The sequence below is a fragment of the Nesoenas mayeri genome (genome assembly GCF_963082525.1).
Source record: "Nesoenas mayeri genome assembly, chromosome: 4".
Taxonomy (NCBI): Eukaryota; Metazoa; Chordata; class Aves; order Columbiformes; family Columbidae; genus Nesoenas; species Nesoenas mayeri.
Window position 1 is genome coordinate 61,714,031 of NC_137540.1, and position 24,351 is coordinate 61,738,381.

Genomic DNA, 24,351 nt, shown 5'->3' on the forward strand with positions numbered 1-24,351 from the left:
TTATACCATGTGCCACTGGGCAATGTTACCCTCTGGGGGATGTCGCATTGGGACGCAGGGACAGCGTGGCATGCTCCAGTCATTTCCCATCCAGACTTCCAGCAGGGAGGAAGCGGAGCACTGATCCAGGAAAGTTCTGCCTCTGCTGGGAAGTCTCTTTCCCCTCTGTGCACACCCTAGGGCCCTGCTCAGCACCTCTGGGCACCAGGGGAGCGGCACAGGAGGGAGCAAACCAGGGCAAGGCGTCTGCCCTCGGCCACTGAACATGCCCACCACCCCTCTGAAATAGTATGTTTGTTTGTGTGTGTGTACAGTAATCATAGTTAAAGTACTATCTCCTGCTATTGGGCTGTTAGTATCACAGCAAGGATTTCTGGTTGCGGACTCTGTACACACCACGACACTACTTATCACCCTAAGCTATGTAGCCACATCTTTTCCAGCTTTACACACAAATAATGAGAGTCTTCAGTAGTGCGGAGGACTCTGTTTCATGGGGTTGCCGTGGTGTTGGTGCAAAGTCTGCAGTCTGTGTGGTCAGGGTTATGCACACACTGAAGGAGCTGAACTGGCCTGTGATAAAACACAAAAACAAATATATATTGGGTAACCACTTTGCAAGTACAATAGCATAACTCCACAGTTACTAAATGCAACATGGAAGTCGAGGTGCACGTTACATCTCTGCTCATCAAGTGGATGTCTTTTATTAGGATAACATTTCTTAGATCTTGCTGCAGAAAGATAAATTTGGTGTTTATAGGTGCTAAGGACAAGAGCAAGTGAGTATGAAATAAAGTAGGCTGTGAACTCACAGCATGTCAGCTATGCGGAGATAACAAAAATAATTATGAAAAAGAATTCAGATCTCTTGCACAGACTATGGAGTTACTGCCATGCTGGAAATTCCCCGTCTTGCTTACTCAGTGGTAACCCCTATTGCTACAATGTAAAGCTGTTGCTAACAGTGTCAGATATTAGATTTTTTTACTAGAAGTACATCCAGTGAATCTATTTTTTTAGTTACTTCTGAAATACACTGCTGACATGGACAAAAGCAAGAGAAAATGATCAGCATCAATTGCTATGAGGTATGAAAAGCCAGAAGCTCAACTGATCTTGACCTACACAGTTCTGTTTGCAGTGACTTTGGGGGAGTGAAGCTAACTTACATGGCCTATCCTGAAGAGTTGTACTGCACATGTAAATTGCTTATTTTATTATTGCTCTTTATATAAAATAGTAAAATTAATTGTCTGTGTTACTCTACACAGTTGTTTATATGTGTGTTAGTTGAGCTCTGACAAAAAGCCCTACTTGTTATTCTATCTTCAGAAGCGAGTTGTGAGCCATAGCAACAAGCGTGTCAACAACCCTTCCTGATGAGTTAGGGGATTCTCCTTGCGCTGAACCACGAGTGATCTAAGCTACCACATATTTCCCCTTCCTCCCTTGCCCCTTAGCTTATTTCATTGTAGCCCAAAGTAATCTGTACCTGCCTACAGGTCCTGGGAGTATTGGTTAAAGGCTGCATTTACCCAAAGGGAAAGCGAGTGCACAAGCATCACAATTTGGCAGATTTATGCACCACACCAGTATTATTTTTTTTCACAATCTATGGAACACCCATTAATCATGTTCAGCGATACCTAAACAATAATATATTGCTCTGCCTTCAGGATTGAAGTCCTATCAGTAGATAGTGCATTTGTCTCCTTTGCAGACCAACTTTTCCTTATTTAAAACAAATGTCATGAACTCAGTAGTTTACAGAAATGCTTGTTTACTTTAGAAAAGTTCTTGTCCAAGTACGAGTTCTTCACTCAGAAAAGCTGTTTCTAACAGATAAGATATGGGTAATATTGAACCTTTGCTGCTTTTCTAATGTTGCTAAAGGACACTTTTGCTCTGTGTGGTCCCTGAACCCACAAGGGCCTCAGGTTTTTGTATGTCCTTGGCAGGCAGACAGAGACTTCAGGCAAGTCAGAACTTGGGCTGCTGTTTCCCAGACTCCTGTTTTTCTCTCCTGACAATGGTGAATTACAGTAATTAGTAACCCTTATCACGTCTGGTGCCTCACTCTCTGACAAAGCAGCTGGACAAAAAGTAAACTCAAACTGTAGCGAAGGAAGTAAGGGCTATCCTTGACATAGTGTGTCATCTACATGCAGCAGGGAGGAAAGCTGCCTGTTCAGTTCTGATTATTGTAAGTAAAAGTCTGGTCAGATGAAAATCTGTTGAAGGAGGTTAGATTGCTCCTTCCCTGAAGGCAACTGAACATGCTCAAAGGCAAGTGCAGGGTAGAGACCCCAACAACATGAGGTCTGCAGTGTGAGTGGAAGCCTCTGAGAAGCACACAGCCACAGCCAAGGGATGCGATGGCAGTAAGAGGGGAGGCTGCTCTAGCTTGCTCTAAACCTACAAGTCTAGAGGGAGATGCAATATTAGTTTTATGTCAGCGAGTTGTCACCAATAAGTGCAGGTAATTACCTGTAATTGTCCACACAGGTGATCTTAAAGTTTCGCTCTTCTAAGATGCTTTTTAACCTCTTTATGGAATGACCTGAGCAGGATTCACTGGAGAGAAAAGTCTTTCGTTACTTGTGTTCCATGTTTGTACAAGAAGCTCAGCTAAATTCCACACTATGTCACCTTGCTTTATTTCACGTAAGACTCTTTAAAAGCTAGTTTGCTAATGTGCTGTACATCTTGCACAAGAACTTTGTGCAGGAAGGTATGTGTGGGAAATATCTCGGTTCCATTGACAGTTCAATGCGCTCTAAAACTGCTCCAGAGCTGCTGGTTGCCTCCATCCACAGGAGCATGATATAAGACTCATTCAAATCTGTGGAAGAACAAAGGGATCAAGTCCTCTGTGTGATGAGAAAGGGCCAGTCATGAAAACCAGCAGCTAAGTCCCAGGTAGGACATGAGAGTAAAGAAAGAAGATAGAAAACATGGTAGGAAGCAGACTATGAGCTCCCATCTGTTTGATTCAGTCTGTGGCTGCTATTACACTATTTTGACAGGGGGCTGTTTCAACCACTCTTCTACTGGTAAAAGCCCTAAGTTGTCTATTTTGTTTCCATCCAGCTAATGGTTTCATGAAGCATATAGCAATGTCATACCTTTGAGATCTTTATGCTTAATTTGCTTGAAACAGCCCAAGGAGCCCCAGAGCTGTAGTAAGAGGATTGACAAATGTCACAGATGCAGAGACACTGTAAAAAGACTTGTTACCTTGGGGTAAAAATCATCTGCTGGTCCAAGTATAGGACACACATCAGAGCAATAATACAATATTGGGGCGAATCCAGTTCCTAGCATATGGTATTAGCAGAAAGCAGAGCCAGCTCTTCTTTCTTCACTAGACTTGCCAGATTTTATCAGTGATTCAACATGGAATACAAATCAGAAAAGGGATATGTATATTGGAGCTATGCTTGGAAGTAAGTAGAAAATAAGAAGGAAACTGCCGTGAGCTTGGGACAAAATGAGTATGTGTTAAGAAGGCTGGCAGGGCACCAGGTTGTTGAACCTGTTGAGGAGGAACATGATAGCTTTTCTGATATTGGGAAATCATGGGAGAAAGGATAAAGTGCCATGTTTAGGGGAGCTAAAGTAGGGATTATTCAGTGTCTTTCCCTTCAGCAAGCCTCTATGGAATTGGCCACAAGACTAGGTCTGGCATGCTGACCAAAGGACAGATGCCTGTATGTGAGCTGTGATATAGATGTCAGCTTGTGTGACAAAGAGACACTTCTGGGTGTCTGGGCTAGGGGATGGGCTGCAACACCAGAGCTGGTCTGTGTCAAACAGTGGGGCTGTCTGAGCAAGGGGCTCTGCTGGGTCCACACATTCCTGAGGTGCACTGCACCATCACAGCCAGCTGTGACGCATCACAGCTGCTGCCCCTACCACGGGGTTTCTTAGGAACCAGAGAAACCACAGCAGTGCATTAGAACACCAGAACCACAGATAGGGGTCTAAGGCACTGACCATCATGCTCGGTGCTTGAAATGGGATAGATCTGCAGATGAACCTGATCGGGATTGAAAAAAGTCACTCAGAAAGGCTCAGGTGTGATTCGAGGTCCCTGTTCTGGTATCAGTAATTCCATGGTAAGCATTTACACTACAGATTTGTTATTAAAAATCACAGAATCATGTAGGTTGGAAGGTACTGCATGAGATCATCTCCTCCAACCAATATCAGCTAGAGCAGGTTGCCAAGGACCCAGTTGTGTTTTGGATATGTACACAGATAGAGACTCCACAACCTTTCTGGAAAAGCTGTTCCAGAATTTGAAACTATTTTATCAAAACTTGTTCTACTCAGCACAATTATATTATTCCTCTTAACAAACGTATTTGCCAGCAGTTCACTCTTGCAAACGTGGCAGGCCCTGTGACTTCAGAGCTGCAGCTACAATAAGGGTCTGTAGACCTCAGTGGGGTAGGAGGGAATTAAAAGGTCATGGGACCTCTTGAAAGCAAGGAACAAAATCTTTGTCTTAGTTATAACTGTTCAGCAGTACCTACTAAAAATACTAAAGAAAACAACAGTACAAATGTTATTCTTTCCATTAAAGTAAGCAGCTAGGAGAGTGAACGTAGGGCAGGTTTTGTGATCAGGTTTAAGACAGTGTCACTCTTAGACAGTCACTCATCAACACTGAGCTGTGCCATCTGCCTTCTACACGCTGCTCATTGTTTTGTTCTGGCGTGACTTACCTTTGAGGTCCACCAATGTCATGCATAAGCCAGATGTGTACTTCAGAGACTTTATCTGGATTTAGGTTAAAGATCTCAATACTTCCAAAGATGCTGTAAGAATGGGACATGAAAAAGCAAAACATTCCTAGTTATCTGAGAAAGACATGCAGAGTATGTTCCCTAAGTATTAGTGCTTATTAGTCCTGCTTTTATTTTCAGTGAAAGAAAATTATTTTGTCAATGGATTTTCATAGACTATTTAATTGCCTTATGGTAAAATATTTTCTCCCAATCCTCATTTCACTTTCAGGAGAACTTTTGAAACTGTCTGCAGACTGAAACAAGCTGAAGTTTTTCCATCTTTAGTGCCTGTTCAGTTTATTGGCTGATGATTTCATTTGGTGCGAGGGAAACTAACACGGCTGTTTTCCCAACCAGCGTAATCTTCATCTCTCCATATTCTTGAAGGCTGCATTTCCAAGCAGGTTACCCAAGGAAGCACAGTCTGGATGGGTATAATCCAGTCAGCTCCACGCCATTCATGTGTAATGAATAAATAAACTGTAATAATAAAGTTAGTTTGTGCAGTAAGAGCATACTGGATACTCCACCCTCATACCCTCTGAAGGATTTCAGTTACAGCCATGTACAGGAGTTTAGTGAATCATCAGCTCTATAACAGCCAGTGGTTTAGACCCCTATGTAAGTTTTCCAAAATTAATTCTGCACTGGCAGTCACTGCCAAAGACACGTTCACCAGCATGCAGGCCCCACAGAAACATGGATGGTAACATGTTGAGTGAATACCTGCTGCTTCTGAAAGCTCCAGCTTCTACTGACCCATTGAGCATCACTTGAACCACACCACAGGCTGCTTCTGCAAACTGAACAAAACAAATGGACATTATGTTCTGACACTACTTGCAATGCCAGGTCAGACTCGGGGCTAGTAGAAATTACTGTAGTTTCTTCAGTGTCACTAGAACTGACTTAAACAAGTAGAGCATGTGGCCATATTTTTGCAGAACATTTCAGTGCAAAAAACCCGAAACCTCTAAAGGCTATGGCAAAACTGTGATAAAACTGCATTAGCTAGCTATGAGTCGGCAGCCTGTGGTTGCTAGGATGGGTATAGCAACTTTGCTATCACTGCTGTTTTCTGTTTTTACAGGGATTTCCAGAGCCTCAGCAGCTACAACTGTCTGATGGGGCTGTATTAACTTGGAATAATCCTCAAACTGCTTTAACTCGGGTGGTGGAGACGAGCCAGAACACTAGTTTAAGGATATACAAACCATCATGCATTCTTTACCTTGTGACTCATGCTCTGTGTTCTCTTGTGGCTTGGGATTTTCTCCCCAGTGGTTTTAGCAAAACTCATCATTGAGTTTTGTTTGATTTGATGTTTAAATTACTGGATCACATAATCACTACTCTTCCATTTTTTAAAACTCATGTCCAAATATTTAAAGACTACAACATGAATTACCCACTCTAGATCTGCAATCCTTTGGTAAGACAAAAAATTTTTGAAAAGCTAACACAGGTGACTGTACTTCTCAAATCTTCCAAGTCCTCTTATATCTAAACAATGTGGCTCAAACTCAGATCTCAAGAGCAGTAAAACTGCAGGGAAGTTTCATTATGTGTAACTTTCTAATGTAATAAGCATGAGTTTTAGTAGATCCTAAATTTATTCAGACTCAAAAGCCTGCAGTCAAGCAAGCCTGACTCTGTACAGTGATTTATCCTCACGGACTCCGGAACTGAGGGGATTAATGAGACCATAGAAACTGTTTTGAACACGGAAAATTTAGGTACACTAGTTTACCCAGAAAACATTTTTTTTATGGTGAGTAGACTTTTTCTTACGTACATGGGAACTGAAGCATACACGAATGCTTGTTTTCCACCTGGGCAGTCATCTACTCACAATCACATCAAGGGTGAAGTCTTGAGAGAGATGTAAAATTAAACTGATTCAGGGGAGCAGTTTTTTCTTGTAGTTTTTTTTTTTTTCTGTAAAGTGCTGATCCAACAAAGCCAGGGTAACTGCTTAACTCAGACTAGCAGGGTGTCAGTCATCTGATGGGACTTGGCACCTGCAGACGGTTGGGTACAGCACAGGAACCCTGCCAGATCCCGTGTGGGAGGACATGCTCTTCAAGTTCATGCCGGGAAGGTAAAAGGGGATTCTCAGCTGCCTGGAAAATTTCTGTGCCAGTTTGGGCACTGCTCTCAACGTTAACATGCTAAAGCGAGTTTTATTTTGTCAGTTTCAGCCCTGTGATTTAATTAAGGTGGTGGCACACAGTTTCTGTGCACAAATAAGAATGTCCAAACCACACTGACATTAAATATTGTACAGAAAATATGGGGCCGTGGAAATAAACATTTTCAATGCTATGATTTTTAGCACCTGAAGCTAAAGCTGATATGAACTTTTACTATTCCATGTTTTAAGTCCAATCTGCAAACTCACATTTTTGGCAGTGTCAGGAACTTAGTGCCTTTCAATATTCTTGGATTCTGAGAGATTTATTCTAGATCTTACCAGCTTAGATGCCATTTTCCAAAATACAGAGCTAGGGTTGCTCTCACATTCACTTCGTTTTGGACAAGACTCATAGTTGATTCCTGAGAAAAAAAAATGTTTATAGAATAGATAGGGTTAGAATTAATATTGTTGCAATGTTTATATGGCTTTGAGAGCTGATTAATGATTGCAAAAGATTTCCTCCCACCAAAGCAGGAGGGCTACATGAAGAAAGGGCTCTAAGAGGATTTGCATGTGTTCAAAGTGTTCCTGTTTGCTCACCCACATTTCAGGGATGCAGCTGCAGGCTCTGTATGCAAATCATTTCAGAAAACGGAGAATGGAGAACATACAGTCCTAAATGTGAGAAACAGGTTGGCTCTTGACAAATACTATCCAATTGCATTGAGAAATTAAACTTTGCCCAAGATTTTCAGTAATTCCAGCCCAGTTTAGAGGTTGCTAGCCTTAAGCACCAACCCAGGAGCCATGCAGCAGCAATAACTCCAGGATACCTACAGGCTGACCCCGTCACTTTGGCCTATGGCCAAGAGCTATTTGAATGGCATTCTTGTTTTTCAGTTTGTCCCATAGAAGTCACAGGAAGAAAGCACATAGTCTAAATAAGGAGGCCTAGATGTGACCATTAGTCCAAGCAACAACTTGGTATTTTAATAACAGTCAAAGTTGCGGTTTTTAAATTAACCTGAGAACTAAGTATAATTTTCAATCCTCTATAATGTGGGACAGAAATACAGTTATGGTTTTAAACTAAATTACAATAAAATAATATGTGAAAAGGATTGTGTGGTTGTGTTTAGGTCTAGATAAACAAGACAAAAGAATAATCTGGAATTCCAGTGTTCATATTTGTTCTGCAAAAAATAGGACTTATTACCTGGGTCAGAGGGGTCTCCACACCATGAAACCCTATCAGCCATGTAACCCAACAAGGTGTCCTCCAAGGTAAGGAAATTTTGATTGGATTTTGTATAACGATGAACAAGGTCACTTGTCTTGCTCCAAAGCAGTGACTGTGAAATAAGGTACAATGTCTAATAAGTGATAGAGCTGGTCAGGAAGTATTCCTGGAGAAAAACAAAAGGTTTTCCTGATAATGAAGGAGTTTTAGCTTTTATTGAGGGACTGCAAGTTTACTTTATTGGGTCAGTTCTTATTTCTGCAGCCTACGCTCCCATTTCCAAAATCTTTTGGGGCAGTTATTTTTTTGTGGAAATGGATGTGTTCAGCCTGTAAAGCATTTTGAAAGGTTTTGGCTAGTTCTTGCAGGATATATACCTAATTTGTTGTGTGCTTTTGAGCTGCACATGGAAGAGCAGCTTTTTGGAAGCAGGTCCCTCTAAAGACATGACAGCACGCTCCTCACAGAGTGCTGTGTGCTCAGGGAACAGGGGCATCTCCATCACTTCACCAGCACAACCCCGATACTGAGGTTTGGGGCAAGCCTCACACAGGGACAATTTCCAGCCACAGAGAATGAACAGGGTCACTGGGATCCAAAGGTGACCACACTACTGCAGTAAGCCTGAGAGCAAAATATCATCCTCATCGAACTACAAACACTCACAGTCATTACAGACAAGATCCGTCACCCAGAGCACTGCACAGACACGTCGCTGCACAACAATCCTCCTTGTGTATTGTACCGTTACCTTGTTACAGGGTATAGGATGAGTCGCCAACTCCATTAAAGGCTCATAATCCTCTGATGTAATATTACACGGATTCTTGTAAATGAACGCGTGTTTTAATGATTCCCATATTTTTAGGCAATCCTTATCTCTGTTGAAAGATTTAAACATAGTTAATTAGTATTTATGACTGTGAAAGGATGTCCTTCTGTTGTGGTCAACCACTATGATCAGATGTTAAGAGAGTTCCCACTATGCTCAGACACCAAAATACATTATCCACTACAAAATGCAGAGAATCTTCAGCAAATTGAGTATAAACTGAGGAAAGAGCAGTTCTAATATCACTATTTCTCCTGCATTTTAAATTACTGAAAATTGCAATATCTGAATGCCCTCTGTTTCTGCTCCTTAAAAAGAGCAGCATTGATATCAGGTAACAAGAAGATCAAATTTCTTGCTTTCTTGATTTCAAATTTCTTGATTCATACCAAGTCATGAGAATAAAATGTGGCAGAACATAGCTTGTACATTTTTAAAATACGGCTGAAGGATACTGCCTCCTCAGGTACAGTGAGCTAAAAATATGCTCCCTGCGGAGCATTCAACTCCACAGAAATAATATCTATAATTTTATCTAAAACAAAAGCAGAGGTCTGGCCGTTTTGGACCTGATATTACTTTAATTTATGCACTAATTTGCAGCTATTGACTTCGCTGGAGCCACAAGTGATTTGCACACGTGTAACTGAGATCTAAATCAGGTGCTTGTTTTTTCAGTCTCCTGATCCTCCACCACATTACAGGTCCTCGCCCTCTTGCTCTCACTGGTGTGAGTCAGAGGAACCCCACTAAATTTACGAGGAGAACTGCTTCATGCCATGACATAACCCTATCACCTTGGCCTACACTTGTTTCTTAAGCTGCTGCTTTGTCAGCCTAGGAAATAAAGTTCCTCTCTGCTGACAGAAGCAGGGCTCCTTTCTTACTACCAGGAGGAAATGTGTTGCACTGGGCGGGCAAGCAATTGTATCTCCTTGCTAAAGTAGTGCCATGCTCCCTTCCTGAAACTGCAGCCTATAATAAGGTTTGGGATGGCTCAGGACATTTGTTTTCTTGTACTTGAGTTAATGAATGAAAACTTCTCATTAAGATAATTGGTAATTATTGTCTGTCTGGTATCTGTTTTCAAGGCTGTCCCCACTGGGTGCACTTCCCTTCTTCCTCATGCTCCCGCAGTTTCAGGCCTATTGGAAAGCTTGCCCCTCTCCTTACAGCTGTGACAGTAATGCAGTGATTTTGCATCCTTCTCTTCCTTATTTCTATGTAAATTTAAAACGCTGTCTGCATTATCCTGCTGTCTGCATGTCTGAATGGAGCTATTGTGACTGTCTTTGACTCATCCATTCTTTCCTCACTGTTTGCAATCACCTCCCAGTGTGTTCCCACTAAAAGCTCTTTGAAGAATGGACTTTGTCTTCTGTGAAGAAGCTAATGCCTCCAGAATACTATAAAAATAGCACTGATCAATTAGTACATGACAGACATACAGCTGCAGGCTTTGTTATCAGCTGGTACAGGTAATGGGTAGGATGTGGAATTTGATTACTCTTAAAAATAGGCCTAAAGAGATTAAGAAAAACAGTAGTAAATAATTGAAAATCTCCAAACATTTTCAAGTTAATCTTCCCTACAGTTGTCTGATCTCATTCCTACTACGGAACTTGATCAAGATCTCTACTGAGTGCTCATTTGAGCAGCAGAGGGACAAACTGGAATGCAGAGTTGAGCTGTTTGTTTTACACCAGCCATGTCTAAACTCCCGGATCCAGAACCTGTCAGCTTCTGTCTGTTTCCTCACTGCCTGTAGATAAACTCTCTTCCTTCCCTTCCTAAATTTGATAGAAAATAAACATTACACTATGAGAAGGCCAGACTTTTCTCTATCTGTGTCCAGAAGAAAGCCAGGTCACCTGGAAGCACCACGTACTAGAGGGAAAGCCTCTATCAGACACACTACAGGGTCCCAGCCCAGTACCGTACCAGGAAGGACCAGGCAATTCATGGCAAGATGTCCCTGGCTTTCCTTTCTCTCTGCCATTATTTATGCAGTAACAAACCTAACTTAGCAATATATATATTGGTTATTGGGAGGTCAAACTACCAAGGTGGTTACTACAGCAGGTTTCCATGCCCCAGCTTCTTCCAGTCCCCCTCTATGAAGGGTCTATGGTGGATACATCCTCATCTCTCACTTTTGGGGCAGTCAAATACATTATGCTGCAGAGCTCTACCTGGGCTGAAAATATCCCACAGCCTGACCTTGCTGATTCAAAACAAGCTTGGGTATATCCACTGTACAGTGCTGTCTGAAATGAGGATAGGGCCTGGGGACAGGGACAAGGGAGGGTGTCCGGCTGTATGGCCAAGCAGGGCAGCTCTGGCCACATAGAATCATTTCAGTTGGAAGAGACCCGTCAGATCATCGAGTACAACCATAACTTATCTCTAGCACTAAACCATGTCCCTAAGAACCTAATCTAAACACCTTTTAAACACCTCCAGGGGTGGTGATGCCACCACTTCCCTGGGCAGCCTGTTCCAATGCCTGACAACCCTTTCCATGAAGCATTTTTTTCCTAATATCCAATCTAAACCTCCCCTGGTGCAACTTGAGGCCACTTCCTCTTGTCCTATCACTTGCTACTTGGGAGAAGAGACCAACACCCTCCATGCTACAGCCTCCTTTCAGGTAGTTGCAGACAGCAATAAGGTCTCCCCTCAGCCTCCTTTTCTCCAGGCCAAACAGCCCCCGTTATCTCAGCTGCTCCTCATCACACTTGTGCTCAGGCCCCTCACCAGCTTCGTCACCTCCTCTGCACTCTCTCTAGTACCTGAATGTCTTTCCTATAGTGAGGGGCCCAAAACTAAACACAGTATTGAAGATGTTGAATTTAATTTCTTGCCATGCCAGTCAGTTACAGCGGCGGCCCCAGCTGTGTTAGGGACCACACCTCTTGTTCATAGGAACCAAATTTACCTCCAGGTAAGTAAAGACTAATAACAATGATGATTTTTTACTGGGCTGTTGTCTTTTATGCAGAAGCCTAAATGCACTTTCAGTTACAGTCACTGTAGAAATAGGAAGCCAAACTGCAGATGCTCTAGGGAACGCAGTCACTGCTTTGCTGTTGCACTGTCATGTCAGAGAGTATTCACATGTTCTACTTAGCAGAATTTAACTTGGGTGTACTAAATTTTCTGCTGGAGGAGGCTGTCTCTGGCCACAAACTGTATAAATAACGCACAGAGACCATTGTCCCATCTTTGGTACTTTATTAAGGGTTGGGAAGTTGTAAATACCTCTCCCTGCCTCATAGGATTACAACATTACCACACTGAATCAGCTGAAATAGAGAGCTCCTGCTGATTAAGAGGTGACATTACAGAATAGGCAGCTGTCCCCTTTGCTTTGCACAGTCAACAGTATCACAAAGAGAATTTATAGGTTTATATCTCATAGACATTTATATGGCTCACACTTTCTAATCTGTCAAATGATTTTTCCTTCTGGCAGGACTCTCTTTTTATATACATCTATTTAAGCTACTCCTAAAATCTGTTATTTGTAACAGTGTTAACAGCCACAGGTGACAGCTGGTTACATGGTCATTCGTCTTTTCATATTGCAAAATTTTAAAACTTAGTCTCAGAAGGCAAAATATTTTTCAAGGAATCATTAAAAATATCTGGGTTTTTTATTTCCAAAACAGAGCAGTAAGTGACAGACACAGTACAAAGCATTTCTGCTGCTGGACTCAAGTCACTGCCATGAGAAGCACTAACCAACAACCCTCCAGGTGATTCACGATCCTGCCAAGGCAGCTCACTGACTCACAAATTCGAAGCATCAGTTTTCTAGCATTTCAAGACCAAACTCAGCACTTGACAATGTGCATGGATGTCATTCATATCTGAGAGAAGAGTCCTTATCCACTGTCCTGGCAGAGCTGAGCAAGACTGTATGTTTAATGCCATAGAGTGGTAGGGCTTAGTCTTCAAATGGGGGAAGCTCTTCTATAGCTGGTAATCAGTATGATACTTTCAGTTGTACCACACAGAAGATAAGGCATGAAGATGGGCTTTTATAGAAACTGGGCAATTTCAGCATTGCTTTAGAAATCAAAATGCAGATCTTTAATGTAAAAAATACATACAAAAGCTAAACAATATTTCATTTTTGCTGTCTTCACCTATCAACTTGTATATTTTTATGACTGAATAAAAATAATTCATTGATTTTTTCCATTGGAAAGCATTTCTCTGATGTACAGGTTCTGCTTCACATCTCAAAGTGATTAGCAGTCTCGCTGAATTGTAATTTTGGTTGATATAGGAAAAAATAAGCGGTGAGAAGACTTCAGGACTTGCTCATCCCAGCTCCAGAAAGCTATGCTAGTCTTTCCAGCCTCGCTGTTGAGATACACACAACTAATAAAGTTTCACCTGTCCCTTTCTCCAGCACCACAAGAAAATATTTGTCCCGTGTGCCACATTTAACTCACACTGAGCAGAGGTAAGGGAAGAGACTTGTTGTAGTCTGCTGTAGTATAAGTTTGCTGGCACTTGGTATGCTAAAAATTCCAGCAAGAACAGTTTCAGGTTGAAACAAGCACATCTACGTTGCCAAAAAAATGCCTGAGAAACAAACTGTGCTCTTAAAGCGCTCCCAACTTCTCATTTGGAAGTTCTCAGTTGCAGAATGGGCTCATTTCATTTTCTTTCTTGCAAAATAGATCACCAGTCTAGCAGCTAATTAAACTTATCTAATTCAGATACAGGAGTCCACGGTGAACACGCTTATGTACCACACTGCTGCAGGGCTCACGTGCTCTCCTTTTCTGCTTTTTGTTCGTATGTTTTGGGTTGCATAGTGATTCCGCATCTTATCTGCAAATATTGTATCTTTATGCATAATAGATTTCTTCCTTTGAGGCTAACTTTGTTTATGCTGAAATAGATATTTAATCTAAATTCAATTACATGTAAAATAAGTACACTCTAATTTTATGTTTAATTTTTGCAAACTTTTTTTTTTAAATGAAAAGAGTTTGGGAAATGCTGGTAAATGTGAAATAATAACTAGCAGACTTACATGGAACACTGTGAAACCTGCTGTAAACTCAAGAACAGAAGAACCTGCAACCCTTTCTCTGGAAAGTGAGGTTGCAGAACTTGCCTTAAGACCTTTTGGAGTCAGAGACTACATCCTGCCCTCAGTAGAGCATTGAATAAAGGCTGAGATACAAATAACCATTAAAACTACATTTCCTTATTAAATCTGAATGTTATATATACTGCAAAGCATATCCTGCATTTGTCCTTACATTTGGGTACAAGTTGCATTTTCCAATGAATTTGAGTATTTCTACTCATTTACTTTTTATATGAATGTCACATTAATCTATCAAACAGAAGCTGGGGCCAAGAATATTTCCATTAGCAGCTATCCTAGCAGCCAAACTTTAATGTGCATATTAGCAAAATGGACAGCATCTGCATCATTATCTCTTGCATATCAGCACACTGGTCTGGCTAACCTTGAAAGAGCATCTTTTCACTTAAAGGAATGGAATGGCATTGAGCTACCTGGAAAATCATTCTTAATATGGATTTTTTTTCTTGACTTCATAATTTTTTTGTGTGTTTGCATTTTTTTTTCTTTAAGTAGATATGATGTAGCAAACTCATCTCCAATTTAAACTGATTTAATTGGTATAATATCAAGGATAAGTTTCATCCCGGCTGATTTCAGTTACACCATGAACAATATCTTACTTTCAGTTCAGCACTGGACAGACATTGGATGCTAACAACATCTTCAGAAGGGTAGTGTTTCCTTGGGCTGTGTTACCTCTAGTTTATTTACTCGGAAATTTGAGAGAGGTGTTTCAAGTATAGGACCCATTTTAAATTTATAAGTGAAAAATTACTTCCGGGCTTTGTCCTGGAGAACTCAGTCTTCTCTGCCCATGTTTTTCAGACCATTCTACCAGGCAGAGACACTCCTTTGGTGAGATGTGGTCTCCCCTGCAGTCAACAGCCGCTTTTCCAGGGTCCCAAGTTTCCTTTCTAAAAACATGACAATGTCTTCAGGCCACTCTGAGATTTTAATTGTGCCTCTGTGGTGAGGTTCTGAAATTAGAGCTGGAAACTGTCCCCTGAGCCCTTAGTGTAACTGGCCTTTGGAGGGATCAAGCCTCACCAGGAATTGCAATTTGTATAAGAAAATCCTTCTCATTTGTTCATTAGCCAAAACAGTAATGCAGATATGCACCTAAGCACTCAGAAATTTTGCTCTTTAAAAAGTCAGTGAGAAGTCTGTGGTTATAACAAAGCTGCTTAAAGGCATAAGAACAATTCACACTACTTGGAGCATAAGGTATCATCTTCACCTGTCACAGCTCAGAACTTTCAGAAGGAGAATGCATATCAAAGATCTAAATGGTGTAGCAATATTTTTGTGCCAAACAGACCCATCTTCACCTGTGTGTCAGTTTATCTACCTCTTTTAGGTAAACTGTGATGGCTGTAGGCAGTGGTGCAATTTATACATCCATATTAATTTTTTTTTCATGTGAGTTTATGAGTAGATATGTCTTTAAGTTGTCAAAAATATGCAATGAACATAAATTTATGTCTGTGCTGAGAGGAAGCTCCCTGTAACCCAGAATCCTTTTGCTACCTTTTTTACCCTAAAGATTTCTGTTTTTCCTTCTGCTGTTCCCTTCTACCAGCCTTGCCATGTCTCACTGCTGCTGTGGAGCAGCTTTTTTGGATGCGCTGCCAAGCCCAGCTCAGACAGCTGTGGTTGGACTTCTCTGCAGTCCCTTGGAGCAGATGAAGGCAAGGAGAACACTGCCATCATGTGGGAGAGGGACTGCTCAGAAGCAGCAGCTGAGGTCCACCCCGAATGTGTGCGGTTCTTCATGCGGGGTGATGGCCCGACCCAGCTCTTGAGCCCTGAGTCAGAAAATGGGTATGTGGATACAACAGATCAGCTTCGTTCCTATTCTTCTAGCACCTAAAAATCTCCCATCAGGTATCTTTGCGCAGAAATCAGACAAATATGAATTAGGAGAGGTCACCCAATATGCTGTCATTGCGGAGGATTTGAGGAGACCACTGCCTGCTGCTTTTAACATGAAGATGATAGAGAGGGGGAAAATTACAAAGGGAAAGGATGAAGGAAAAAAAAAAATCGTGGAGGAACTGTCAGTGTCAATGTCTTCAATGAGCACCAGCCTCTCACTACCCACTTAGTTTAATTATTGCAAAGTATCTGCCACCATTAACATTTATGGTAACTGATTTTTTTTCAATATGAGAATGACATACTTGATTTTTTTTGGCAGCTTGATTTTGCAAGTATTACTCTCAGTTAATTAAATAGTTCAAAAGCCAGTAAAGATGTGTCAGAGGAACTGACTAGGGATGAAGACAGAAATCCAAAAATCTGCCTCAGAGAAAGATGACTTCTGGAAAGGATGCCTGTAACCAGAGCAACTGAATTCCCCACAGCAGAAATGGGAAGTCTACATGTCAGGAAAAAGAAGTACAAGGTGAGATTTTTGCTGGGTGTAACTCAGGTCTATACATGTTCCTGCACGAGGACTGACCTGGAACAAATGACAACTCCTCATCACACTGGTGCTTCATCCTTGGCAGGAATGAGAAGGGTTTAAGGGCAGGTGTACCTGTGGCTTTGGTTTATAGCCCCTGGAGGATTTTATGTGAGTTGAGATTCGGTGCTCCAGGACAACACTGAGCCAAGAGGTGGCACCTATAAACCAATCAGGAGTTTATCTACATAAGCAGATTTTTTTTTTGCTGGCTGGATTTTGCATCTGCTTAAGCAGCTGGTGTTTTCAGTGATGCAGGGGGATGCAGCCTCTATAAGGGCAGAAATCTCACCTGGGCTGCATTTTGACAGAAGGTCATAGTTGCTCTACAGTTAAAGCTTCCAAGCAAAGGCCATGTCATCAACAGATACAGAGGGAACAAATTTAAGCTGGCATCCTACCCCTTGATTAGAAGATATATTTTTAGTATTGTTTTATTTTTAATATTAAACTTGGAAAAACATTTCTATTAGCAATGATCTAAACAGAAGTATGCTATACTAGGGACACACTGAATGGCTTAATGCTGCTGTAGATTTTTTTTCCCCATAACATGAATTTGCACTATGTTGTGGTTTTTTATAGAACTAAAACTGCTGAGATGTGGCATAAATGCAGTAAGTCAGGAGAAGTCCCTGCTTCAAAGGTGGTATGTGTCAGCAAGACAAGGAGAAGGGAACAGATGGGAGATTTACTACGAGTGTGAGTGAGCTCCTTGCTAATAACTTATTTTGGTGTCATCTCCTGGGATGTTTAGTATCTGTTTTTACCCTTGGACACTTGACAGAGATTTTCATTTGACCCCTTGGGCGCAAAGGATCTATTCCTCCTGTCCCTGTGGACAAGCAAAGCTACATTTCCCCACAGTGCTTCGAGGTGCTACATTTGCAGGGCACTCCCAGATTTCAGGTTTCTGTTGTCAGTGGAGTTACAACCTGGGAAGGTAATTTTTCTCTCCAGAACTGAGGATGAACTTTGGACAGATTTGGATGGCCTTTCACAGTCTAGCATTGATGCTTATACTCCAGAAGAGCAGAAATAAATATATTGGCAAATAATTATCTCAAGAACAAATAAATGACAGCTAGCCACTGCCATATGAACTTGCCTCTTGCTAAAGAGAAAATTAATTCTTTCTAATGAACTTCCCCTTGAAAGACATAACAATAGAACCCTATCTTACAACCCAGAATAGTTATGGAAATTAGCCTCAAAAAGCATGAGGACTCATTTGTGAAGGATTAACTATAGAACCAGTAGCCCTGCCTCTAAATCCTGAAGTCCTAATAACTGTCAATTGGTGCCTACTAAATATTATATTCCAGTTGCCTGTTATAGCTCACTACAGCATATTTCAATGGAAGCGTTCATTTGAGTAAGACTAAAACAATTGTTAACAGCTAAAATTATTATATATTAGTTACCAAGAAACTGAAAGGTCAAAACCACTCATATACAAGTTAGCAGAAAACAACATTAAAAGAAAACATTGTTATAAATATTGAAGAACAGAAGAAATGAAAAACAGAGTTATGCATGTTCCACATTAAAAAAGCTAACACAGAAAAGGTATGGAAGTCAACACATCAGCACATGAAGTAGGGAGGAGAAGCACGTAACAGATGTTCTGACTTGGGCATTTTAATAAACAGTGTGTTATTATGATGATACAGTGCCCATCTTAATACTGAGAGACAACTCGAAAGTAGCGACAGATATCAACACTACTGCAACTGCAGATGAGACAAGACATTTCCACATCACTGTTTGTCCTAGCTAGTTACCCGGTAGACCCGTTTTAAGTCTAAAAGCATTTTCTAAGAAGTAGAAGAACAGGAAGGTACCTCTGGACATCATCTAGTCCAACCCTTGGCTCCAAGAAGGTTGCTCAGGGCCATGTGCAGTCTGGTTTTGAATATCTCCAAGGATGGAACCTCCACAAACTCTCCAGGTATCCTGTTTGACTCTTTGATCAGCTTCATAGCTTTTTGTCTTATGTTTAAATGGAATTCCCTGTATTTTAGTCAGTGCCCATTGCCTCTTGTCCTGCAACTGGTTATCACTGAGAAAAGCCTGTCTCTCTTTCTTCTTTACTCCCCACATCAGGGGAGTATTTATACACACTGATAAGACCCCCCTGAGCTTCTCTTCTCCAGGCTGGACAGTCCTAGCTCTCTCAGCACGTCAATTTATGTCAGACACTTCAGTCATCTTCATGGTCCTTCCCTAGACATGCTGCAGGCAAGTCCCTGACTCCCTTGCGCTGGGGAGCCCAGAACTCAACCCAGCACTCCAGATGTGTCTCACCAGTGCTGAGCAGAGGGGAACGATCATCTCCCTCTACCTCCTGCCAACACTCCTCCTCATGCAGCCCAAGACACCATTGGCCTTTGCCACAAGGGCGCATTAGTGGCTCACGTTCAGCTTGTCCAGCTGGACTCCATGTATTTTTCCACAGATAGTACAAATACAGCCATTTATTTCTTCTGGAACCAAAATAGATGGTGTAACAATTATATATTTTAAAAATTATGCTTTCTAAAAATATATAAAGAAAAGCTAAATCCTTCACACTTTCGTGCATATTAAATTGAAACGCTTTAGAAGTCTGCAGTGCACTCTGATAGGATGCTAATGCATTAGCGTTAGGCAGTAACACCGTACCCTTCAGAAGACGGTGATTCAGTAAAGGTTTCTCTTACGTGAAGCATATTTCCTCAATGAAAACCCAAATCTCGAGTAAGTTTCAGTATAATGTCATGGTTATATAAAAACAAACCACAAGATTTTTGTGACACTGAATCAAATCATGGCTGTTGTTTAGTGCTGTGCTTGATATTAAAGTGTTAACTATCAGTGAACAAATACAAGGAAATTAAATTAAAAATGCCTAGCAAAGCACAAAGGCAAAATGCAAAAGTAAGCATACAACAAACCCCAGGTTTCTTTCTGGAAGAAATTATGCTGCAAGTGCAATAGTATCTCACACACAATTATGTTCCATATGGGTTTTTTTGGCAAAATTTATCTCCACCTCCACAGGCTGCAAAGGAATGGAAAGGCAAAATACATCATGATCATGCAGTCAGAAGACAAAGCTCTCCTGGCCGTGTACCAACTTTTACTAAATTTCATGGAACTATAGACTGTTAACATTTGTTGTAACAGGAATTTGATACTAACTATAAAACCAACATCAGTTGACCCAATTGTGTTTAAGGGGGAAATATATCTTGTGTGTCCACACAACACTGCATGAAAAACGTATGGAAGTTCTACATCTTGCGACTTCATCAGTGGGTTTTTGCACTTCTTAGTCAGACACAATGGGATTTCTGGGCCTGGAAAGTCACATACATTACTGAGTTAGCTCCCTGACTGCATCCTTGATGCTTTCTCACTGGCAGAGATTAGACAAAAAAATAAGCTGGTTTGACTTCAGCCGCTTCTGAATAGTGGGTCCTTGAGGGCTTGGCTTATCTTGGGTGAATCAGAGACTGAAAAGCAACTGCAGATCTGAAGGGAGAGCAGTCATTATTTGGGAATGAAAAATCTCTTGAGCTGCAAATATAAGATGAGTTTATCTCTAGAATGAAAAAGCAGTATTGTTTGTAATTTGAGGATCAGTGTCTGTCATCTTCTTTCAGATGTCTTCTCGTCTCTCCTTCCCCAGGTAACAAAGTGCCAATCACACCTGACCTCAGCCTGCCAATTCAAATATGGCAAAGAGGAAAACTAAACCAGGTAACTTCGTATCAACATGTTTCATGCTACATCTGTTACCACCTGTTCTCCCCCTGTTCTCCCCCAGCAGGCATCAAGGTGCAAGACCATCATCCCAACACACTCCGAGCGACAGGTAAGTTCTTAGGTAACCACACCTGGTCTTGCCCAGCACTAATCTTCTGAAGGATCTGGCCTAGCACAAGCTGGCGCTGCTGGGTGTGCAGCTCTGTGTACCCCAGAGCGCTTCTCTCCTCCGAGAGGGGAAGGGGATAAACTACTGTAAACGTAAACTTGTGATGCCTGGGAGCTGGAGTATGAGGATCGCGAGGGTGTCGTTAGCCACAAGAGGGTGTCCGTGTCACTGGGAAAGAAGAGACGAAGTAATTTGCGGTCAAATCCTTCCTTCAGCCCAAACTGCCTTTGGCCTTTATTCAGACAAAACTACAATACATACCAGGGGCCACGGTTGATGAGTATGGGATTTTTGCAAGACTAGTGCGAGCAGAACTTGCAGCTTTTGTTAATGTTGAGGGGAAAAACCCCAAACAAACACACCACCAACATCAAAAAAACCTACAGCAAAACTATTGACAGGTGACAAACTGTTGCTTTGTAATAGCCCTGCCTTCTGGCAGCAGCCAGTATTTTCCTGGGAAGTCAAAAGGAAATATTAATCTTTAATGTGTGTATCTAGATGGGCAACGCCCAAACCTTGCTGCTCTAGCATCTGCATCTTTTCCTAAAAATGAGGCTAATACCACAAAGGCATTATTTGAAGCATTTGGTATTACTGCTTGTTTCTTCTCAACTTTGGCATAAAGACAGTTCTATGTAGGAAGACTAACAGAGGAAACACAGGAAACTGTGTATAAATGATAAGACCCATCCAGCTAGCAGCAGAAATAAAACCACAGGCTGTACCACACACAGGCAGTTAAACAAATCTGTTATCAGTGGGTGCTGAATACAGTACCTGAGAACTGTTCTTTAGCGAGTAAGTTCAATACAGCACCTGGACGTTTTTATGATTTTTGAGAATAAGTGAATCAGCAGGATTAAATCTGATTGTATGAGGTCCTTACAAAACTCGACTGCAGGCAGCAACATCTTTCCAGTGGCCTCACTGGGCTTGTGTTCAGCCCACAGTTTGTATCAGGAAAGATCTGAATGTGACTGGAGCATGCTGACTGTGTCTGGGGCTACAGTGAGATGAGGAAGAGCACAAGGGGGTATCTGCTAGGATTAAAGCAGCCATGATGGTGAATGTGTGTGTTAGCACATCCCTGGCCTTATCATACGATTTAGAGCTTGCAGTTGCAAAAGTAGAGCTAAACGGGAGCTGTGTATTTCTGACCCTTGTTAAATCCATCTCTGATATCTAGAAACACTATAAAGTCCATATTAATGTACCTATAACCCACCTTTTCTCCAACAGTAGCCAGCTATTCAAATTTGAAATATGGCACTTCAAAATGTAAAAGTCACACTAACTACTGTGGCAGAACAGATTGCTACTTTTTTTTTTAAAAAAAAGAAAAATATTGTCAAAGATGTTGGCTCTGATACCAAAAAAAAAGTAAAAACATGAGGAAATTCCCAGGAGTTTACTAAAAGTGGAGCTTTTTAAACAAATGTGCATGTTTGTGTAAGATTAAAAGGGCAAGAACAGACTATAGACAAATTTATGAGGAAATCAGCAGATATCTAACCACAGCAGTGAGGTTCCTATGGTGGGAGTAGTGGCAACAAAAGTCCTGGCTGAGTATAGGACACAGCTTGCTCAGCTCATAAGCCTGCCCGAGTTCCTGCACTTCCCTGTTCCTACTCCTTTTCTTTGATTAAGTGCACAAAAGATCTCACACTATGCAAGATCTAAGGCTCACATTAATGATGAAAGAGCACAGGATTAAAGATATGGGGCTCTCTGATGTGTCCTAAAGGCACCCACTTCATTATCAGAAAGTGCCCGTGACAGAAGTGGTTGGTTACACGACAAACTGTACCAAGCTCAGCAGGATCAGAAATGAGTCATCTCAGGCTGGATTCCCAGAAAAGCACCTACATTTATTTCTCTGTTCAGGAACTTCCTGAATATTTCAGGTGTATGTAAACAAGTATATTTTTCCTTTTTCAGTGCTCTCTGTCTCAGAAAAAAATGTCTCCTAAATAAAATAAAACAAAAAAGACTCCTACTATACTGAAGTCATTTTGTCTGAAATTAAGTAAGCACACTGTCATGAAGCTATCCAGCTATACTGCTGGATTAAGAATAGCACAAAATGTTACGCCTTGTAAAACCAAACATTTTTGAAAACTTGTGATCACAGGTTTGTGATTTTTTAAAAAAGTGTCCTTGAAATAATTGCCTAAACAAATTAGTCCCAGTTCAGACTCAGACTGTGTTATGAAAAAAACATACGTGACAGTAGCTAGACACACATTTACACAAAAGTGGTTTTTACCTCTTCAGCACCACAATTTGAATGAAACAAATGTAAGCAATAAAGGCTGTTCAAAATATCTTAAGATATAAATATTGAGTGTATACTTCCTTAACAAATTAATGTGTGCTTCTAGAAACATGCACATGACCTTGCAAAAGCTTCAGGAGCTTTTTCTTTATATTTGTAAGAGAAACACCCTTCACTAAACCCATTTAGATGTTTAATGTAAAGCTGGTGCTTAAACATCTGCATGCTCAGGACATTATTTTCCATATGCACATTTCCCTTCAAATGCTGCAAATCAGCTTTTTTGTACAGCACCAGACATCTGAGGCCAAGAGTAGTCCAAATGGAAGAAACTCTATACTGCTTTGTCCCCATCAGCTCAATGCTGTGAAAACAAGAGGTGGCAATTGGCTTTTTGAAGACAAGGATGGTTGTCACCTGGCTGAGGTGTGGGGCAGCCCCATGGTACTCAGCCCAGGGTGGTGGAGCCAGAAGCTTAGTGAGGACACAAAATAGGGTGGCTGGTACCACAGAAGTGACGGCTGGGTCCCTGCTGAGACACCCTGGCTGCTCTGGGTCCTGTCCAGAGGGCCCGGGTGTCCCCAGTACCTGCTGGGACTCTGTGGCGAAGGGATCAGAAAATCAGTTCTCAGCCCTAACACTATATTGCTGACCTGGGCCCAGGGAATCCTCTTCTGCAAGGGCGAAGTGGTGGGCTGCTCGGGGTCCTGCTGCCCTACCTGCTGCCATGGGCTGAGCAGGGACCACCATCAGCTGAAGGTTTTGCCCAGGACAGCTGTGCTGGTTGTGAGAACCATCTGTACCCCTCCGTGCCAGCTGTCTGTGCTCATCGCAAACTTTTTCCCACATGCTAAAAACATTTGGTTTGGATAACCCTAAGATATTTCTCAATGCTTTCCTAATAATTTTGTCTGTCCTATAAATCTGTGTTGAACCCTCTCCTTTTCCTTCCTCCTGTGTAATTTTGGTTACATGAATGCAGCATTGCTTGTTACAAGATTCTTAGAAGATTAGCTTTACAGAGACTTGCTTTCAAGCCTACGTTCTAAAACCTGTTCGTATTTATTTTAGCTGGCTTTAAGGAAGTTGCAAAATGTATTTATGACTGAGTTTTGACCTAGGACTAGGATTATTTACACTTGAAAAAAAACCCCACCAGTTGGACACCAGCAGTTGCAGTCTAAGTTTGTACATTTTGCTCCAGAACAGGGGTCTTATTCCCCTAATTTCACTCTGCCACAGACCCAGTGGATGCAGCTGCGGGGAGGTGAGATCCAACTCTCTGCTGTTCACTTTATACACCTGATGCACGACCAGGATCACTACTCACCCCAGCTCAGGGTACCGCGCCATCACGTAGCTGTAGCATCTTCCCAGGATAACCTCTTGCAGGTTCTTAGTGGTCCCTCTATCCTTCCACTTCATCATTTTGGGACCCACCTCTTTCTTCTCGTGCGTCAGGAGGGAGGCCAGCACGACGGCCAGGACGAGGGCAGCCAGCAGCACGGCGCTCCCCACCAGCAGGACGCTGCGCTGCCGCGCCCGGGCAGAGCCCGATCGGACCGGCAT

General features: G+C 41.8%; 1 protein-coding gene across 1 annotated transcript; it reads right to left on the minus strand.

Annotated features, from left to right (window-relative positions):
- Positions 1-491: 491 nt before the first annotated feature.
- LOC308040313 (ADP-ribosyl cyclase/cyclic ADP-ribose hydrolase 1-like) lies at positions 492-24,351 on the minus strand (the record flags this gene model as incomplete). The annotated part of the gene is made up of 8 exons (XM_080344254.1): positions 492-573; positions 2,491-2,577; positions 4,734-4,826; positions 5,523-5,599; positions 7,270-7,352; positions 8,150-8,285; positions 8,925-9,054; positions 24,113-24,351. The coding sequence occupies 8 exons, from the start codon at positions 24,349-24,351 to the stop codon at positions 492-494; spliced, it is 927 nt and encodes a 308-aa protein (XP_080200380.1).